The sequence below is a fragment of the Stegastes partitus genome, unplaced genomic scaffold (assembly GCF_000690725.1).
Source record: "Stegastes partitus isolate 25-593 unplaced genomic scaffold, Stegastes_partitus-1.0.2 Scaffold1035, whole genome shotgun sequence".
NCBI classification, from domain to species: domain Eukaryota; kingdom Metazoa; phylum Chordata; class Actinopteri; family Pomacentridae; genus Stegastes; species Stegastes partitus.
Window position 1 is genome coordinate 267,691 of NW_007578766.1, and position 6,397 is coordinate 274,087.

The window sequence follows — 6,397 nt, forward strand, 5'->3', positions numbered from 1 at the left end:
GCGTTTGGCTTTGGGCGGCTGCAGCTCTCAATAGAACAACATGAAGGTCTTGTAGCCACAGCAGCAGCCACAAATAATCAGATTACAGCTGAAACAAACCACCAGCTCAGCCCTGAACCAGTGTTTTTGTAGCTCACTACAGGGAGTTCAAGCTGTGTCATGCTGTCTGTCATGCTAGAGAGGACGGAGCTGCTCATTTCTATATTATTATTATTCTTATTACTGTTCCTCAGTGTGCTTCTAATCGACCCGCTGCTGCCTCTCAGTAAGCGTTGGTCCTGTGAGGGCCCCTTTTTGTAAATCCTCCTGTTAACAGATGTCCCGCTCAGTTTGGAGGATCAATATCTGGAGCGTGACTCAAAACGGAATCAGCTGAACTGAAACAGGTGACAGTCGTGTAGTTACGTGTGAACAGCATCGTTAGTGAGACGAGTTAACGAAGCAAAACACATTCCTGGAAATAGATTCTGCTTTTTCGTGAGCAGTCTGGCTCCAAGTTTCACACTTTGAAGGATGTTGATCAGTTGCATCATTTCCTCTGTGTGCAAATGTTTTGTTTTGTTGCATGTTATCAGGGTTAAAATCATAACACCACAGCATACACACACCTGACTAGATGTGTGTGCATCTTACAACATGTTGGGCAAAACAAACTGGAGCATCATGCAGACATAAGGAGTAATTATGAAGCAGCCACACATAAGGCCCGGTGGCTGCTGCTGCTGTGATTAGCCTCTGCTAATCCTCCAGCCTTAAACTGAGCGGGGGATTTGTCCCGCCCTCGGCCGGCATTAGAGCCCTCCGTGCTCCAGCCATTGTCTCAAAGTAATCTGATAATCACATCAGTGCAGCATCACTGAGTTCCCAAGTTCATGTTTGGCTAATCGGAGCCAAATAGTTCCCCCGTCCCATGAAGTTATCAGACGGATGTTCGTGATGCTTTATAACTTCATGTTTTCATCACATACAGTCTGTACACGTCGCTTTGAAACAGGCGCCTGCGTTTCATACGTGACACATGAAATGCCACCGAAAACCACAGAGGCTGAAAGAGAAGCAGCGACAGGATGAAGTTCTTCTCACTTCACAGGCCGTCGCCGCTTCCTCCTCCAGAACTCACGAAACCGCACTTAAATCAAGCTAAGAGATAGAAAACTGTGACTCAAATCCACATTGCTGATATCACTGTAGTATTTAGGTTCAGAGTCAGGTCCTCTCAGCAGCTCTCTATGTGAACATCTTCTAGCTTTAAATAGTAAATGTGCACTTCTGTCTCACCCCAAATTGTCTCCAGAGAGTTCCAGGAGCTCGATCTCGTCCGGGCCCACCTCGTCCACTCCGGTGTGCCTCTGGGTCACGCTGCAGCATCCCATGACAGATGAGGAGTGTGTGTCCCTCTGAGCTCCGTCTCAGCTTCTAGTGCCGGCGCTGGGCACCATCTGCCTGGGCAATCCCCCGAGCAGGATGCCACATTAAAACCAGAGAGGCAGCATGAAAACGGGGGGTGTCTGGGTGCTGGAGAGGGGCTGCAGGAGGAGGAGGGGTGCCGGTAAGCTCCAAGTCTTGGCCAGCGTGCAGCGTAGACGTCCACAGAGCCCGGAGGGTCAAAGATGTTCACGCTTTTGAAGAGGAGTTGAAGTTTTAGTTGAGTCGCGGCGGTGCAGTGGTTGTTCCTTCCTTCCTGTCAGTTGGCTGTCTGCAGAGGACTGAGCAGCTTCCTCAGTTTTACGCTCTGAACCCACGCCGGGAACCTGCTGACGCCTCAGCATGACAAATAAAAAGTGGCTGCCTCGTCACTGGAGAGCAGCTTGACCACATGAGGGTGAGCAGCGTCGCACCTCTGCATGCCGACCAGACAAACTCCCAGAGAAGCGTGGAAATGAGGAAAGACGGGGCCTTGCCTGCCTGTGTTTACATCTGCTGAGCCTGAATATGGATTGTCAAGTGAGATAATTACAAGTTTTGACAGAGTGCTGCAGTCAAAACAAGCTGCAGCGGCTGTAGAGCGGATCTGCCCGGTTAGAGTTACAGTACGGTGGTGCACTTCTGTTTTTCCACAGGTCAAGAGCTGTTCTCTGTTTCTGTGAAGTGACGCAACAACGTGTAAGATGACTGATGAATGTGTTTTCCACATGCATAATCTGAGAATGAAGGCTTAAATTCATTTAATTACAGAAAACAGAAGCAAATCATGTTTTTAAATTCAAAATAAAGGAAGCCGGTGGATGCTGTTGGACACAAACGCAGTGTTGAGGAAATTTTCTATGATCTACATAAAGTCCAGTAGTCCGANTGTGGTGGAGTTCGTCTCTGCTCCTGCCCCACAGCACCACCTACAGGCACAGAGAGGCATCAGCTCTATGTTAGACTTCTGTTAGCTTTTGTAGTAATAATAATAATAATAATACATTTACAGGAACAAAACAAGTTGAATAAAGAACAGATTTTTTTTAAAAAAGCAAGGTATAGAAGTCAGGTTAAAAAAAAAAAGCGATCTTGAAAAGGTGAGTCTTAAAAGGGACTTGAATGTGTGGAGGTCAGAGCAGTGTCTGATGGAAGGAGGTCCAGCAGCAGAGAGGGCTCTGTCCCCCCCAAGGTTGGGTGCTTGGTCCTTGGTGGTGGGACGAGGAGGTGAGCAGAGAAGGACAGAGGGAAGGGGTGTGGGACAGGTCTGTGGGGTAGGAGAGGGCCAGATGATGGAGGGCTTTGTGGGTGAGGAGGAGCATCTTGAACATGATGTTTGACAGGGAGCCAGTGGAGATGTTGGAGGACGGGGCTGATGTGATCACGTGAGCGAAGTGGGTGGCCCCGTGGTCACCTCTTCATGCCACTGCCTACATCCGTATTTATCCTGCACATATGTTTCCCTGATTAACGAGCCATGCGTTCATTTAGTTTTACTGGAGAAAACCTCTGCATTGGAGCAAACTGTTGCACAACCAGGGGGGCGTGATGCCTGCATTAAAGGAACAAATGCATCAGGACTTTCTATATATTATTGAATCTGAGGGATTTTAATTTATTTTTAAGGTCTGTTTAACCACCTGGACCCCAAAACATGTCGGCAGGCTTGAAATACAGTTCACCTTTTTCCTGTAGAAACTAGGAAAATTGTTGGATTTTGAAGTTTCTCACATTCTTCAGGGAACGTAACCAAATCTAAGCTTAAAAATTGGGATATTTTATCAAAGCTACTTGTCTCTTTTAAAAAAAAAAGGGCCAAAAATAAATAGTTCACACCAACGAGATTCTGTAAAAACAACAAAATAGTTTTCTTGGAGAACCAGGAAGCTTTAGTCGGTCATCTGTGACCAACAATCANTAAAATGACGTCTTTCTCCGTTGCAGTACGTGGAAGTTCATGGTGTTTGTGCACGCCAAGATAGGAGAGCTGAAAGTCAAGGATCTCAGTCAGAAGCTTCAAGGCATCTCAGGCTTCATCTTCCACCTGCAGCTGTGTGAAGGCCCGCAGCTCAAACACCAGATCCTGCTGAAGTCACACACCGAGTGAGTAACAGCGTTCTGTCCAGACGTTTTTTTTTCCTGCGGTGATTTTGCTTCGATCACAGCTGGATGCTTCAGGTTGCTCTAACTGGCCTTGTTGGCTTTGTGTCCACCAAGGAGCGGGAAGCAGAGATGGATCACGGCCATGTTTCCGTCGGACCCACGCGAAGACATCGAGCAAGCCAGCGAGAATGAGGGTCAGTGGAGGTTCACATGTGTACCGTGGATCAGTGTAAACCTCTTCATCCTCTCATTCATCCCTTTGTTGTTGTGGCCTTTCCTTTCAGACATATCCCAGGTTCAGTGCATCAAAAGCTACCAGGCCCAAGAGCACGACGAGCTAACACTGGAAAAAGCCGACATCCTTCACGCTAAGACCATCACATGTGACGGTAAAGTGCATTCCAGCTTCAACCTGAACCTAAATAAGCATAATCTGTGTCCATAAGATGTGTGTTGTTGTGTTGTTGTGTGTCACCAGGCTGGGTGGAAGGCATCCGGCTGTCGGACGGGGAGCGGGGCTGGTTCCCCAAAACCTACGTGGAGGAGATCACGAGTCGCAGCGCTCGCCTCCGCAACCTCCGAGAAAACATCCGCATCAAGTGCGTCACACAGAAACTGAAGGGAGAGAACTGACTGTTCCTGCTGCCACCTGCTGTGTGTCGAAGCTGCGTTTTAGTTGTTAAGGTGCATTCTTCAGCTTCTGGATGATTGTTGTAGCTTTAGATGGACGTGGGGCCTTAACCAGTACGCAACAGGACAACATGCTTCCAAACTGTGTGTGACTGGTGTCCATTAGCATGCTAGCGTCGATGACATGATGATACTTTTAAGCTTTTAACTTTAAATTCTCGGTTTTAAGAGGCTTTTATACGGCGAGAATCTGTTGACAGAAGTCCATGTTTTTAAGCGTTTTGCCGCCATGCTGAAGTTTCTAAACGTTGTAGGAGCCATTAGTTTATGCTTTCTGTGAATAAATACCAACACCGTTTTAAGGCCTGTGGTATATGTACCTGCACATTTATCACCACACCTGGTAAATGTTCACATATTCAGCAGCAGAACGACGTCGTCTCAAAGTCTGTCACTGCCGTTCTTCCTGTAGTCCCTCTGACCATCCTGTGCAGAGCTCTGTGAGGAGATTCAGTCATGCTCTTAACCTGTGGATTATTTCCATCAACATGCTGAGGTTAATTGGTGATTCTAAATTGTCCGTAGGTGTGAATGTGAGTGTGCTTGGTTGTCTATCAGTAGACTCCAGCCCCTCGCGACCCGAGTGAGGATTAATCGGTGTATAGATGATGGATGTTGAGGTAAAACATTTCTTTACTAAAGAGGATGATGAACCTCCAGAATGGTGATTTAAAAGTGAAACTAACTTTCAGGATTCTGCTGAGCTTAGTTAAAGGATTGATGTGACCATATTATATATGTTTTACTGTCAACAAAGTCCATGAACAGACCCAGAGTAGATTCATCTGACCTTCTGCCTGCTTAGCCAAAGCCTGGTATAACTTATTCCTTTAAGCCAAAGATGTCCACTTCTCTTCCAAATCTCTTAACAACCTCTATAATGTACCACCAAGTCGTATAGGTGGCAGGTTTCTTCACAGCTGAGTCAGTCAGTCACACTCGTACCGTCCTAACTAAAGTGCCAAATGTGTATTAATCTGCTGAAAATAGTCCCCAAAATAACCTGTTGCAGTTTGCTATCAGTAAAGGAAACTTGTAAGACAACTGTGTGCATGAAACCTTTTACTCCCTCAGTAGGAAGCGAGGGTTTCAGTTAAGGTCGGGGAGTTATTTCCCTTAAAAATAAGAAACTGACTGACACACTGGATGCTTTGGTCTTTTAGAGCATTTTGCAAAGAAAAACATGATCTTTGTCCTTTAAGTGAAAAAACAAATTCATTTATGTTTAAATGAACGAGCTTCACTCATTTTCAAACTTGTGTCCCAGTGCAGCATCAGTTAAATGAAATCTAGGTTGTTGTTTTGCAATAATAACACTGACTGAACTGTTTAATTTACATTTAGGTCAGCGTCAGCCACATCGTTTCCTGTGTAACGTGTAAAAACCCCCGATTGACCGACAGCGCAGTCTAACTGAGCTCAGCCCCTCGTTAGTGGACCACTATAATCAGCATTCACATGTAAACTCTTCCAGTGGCACATGAACTGTTTATAACCCTTTTATTTTCTTTATCTAAGTTGTTAGTTGTAATTTAAAGTGTTGCTGTATTTATACTCCTCTAGCTGGTTGCTCTCTAAGGAGATTTTGGTGTAAATGTATTTTTCTGTAGATGGCTTCATGTATAAAGAGTCCAACGTGTCTCATGTACTTTGACAACTGTAATTTATATGAACAAAAAAAACACTTTTACATTTAATGAGCATAAACTTTGCAGCTGGTTTAATTCCTACTACCATAATGAATATAAAGAGTGTAACACACTGGATGTTTACTGACTTCTGCACATGACTGTAAATGTTTAACCACTGAAATAAACACAGATGCGTTCATTGTGTTGTGTGAAATCAATGACTTTAGACTTTTTAAACAGTTTATTGTGAAAAAAAATCCAACATGATGTATTTTGTGGTGACGACATCAGAGCTACATGCAGTTTGTTGACGTCTACGGTGACTAACAGAACTTCAGCTGCTCTTAAACCGAGTCTTGTTCATGTGTCTCCACATGAAAGAAAGATAAAAGCATGTTTTCAGTCGCTTCACACTCACTGAGCAACGTGTGCTGTCACTACAGTGTGTCCTCTTCCTCCTTCATACCTTAAACTCTAACAAACTCAGACACTGGAGCGCTACAGCTGTGTCGTCAGTTCGGTCTTTGTTTCCTGTTGAGGCCTGAGGATGTAGACCGGGACTGGGCCGT

The 6,397-nt window shown here is 45.2% G+C and overlaps 1 protein-coding gene across 1 annotated transcript in view; it reads left to right on the top strand.

The window, feature by feature from the left end:
• Positions 1-4,725, top strand: part of arhgef19 (Rho guanine nucleotide exchange factor (GEF) 19) — a 31,825-nt gene extending 27,100 nt beyond the window's left edge. Inside the window, exons 13-16 of the mRNA XM_008295275.1 lie at positions 3,349-3,507; positions 3,622-3,701; positions 3,792-3,896; positions 3,986-4,725. Of these exons, the coding sequence (XP_008293497.1) occupies positions 3,349-3,507; positions 3,622-3,701; positions 3,792-3,896; positions 3,986-4,140 (499 nt within the window). The 3' untranslated portion in view covers positions 4,141-4,725. The remainder of the gene's footprint in view (positions 1-3,348; positions 3,508-3,621; positions 3,702-3,791; positions 3,897-3,985) is intronic.
• The last annotated feature ends 1,672 nt before the right edge of the window (positions 4,726-6,397 follow it).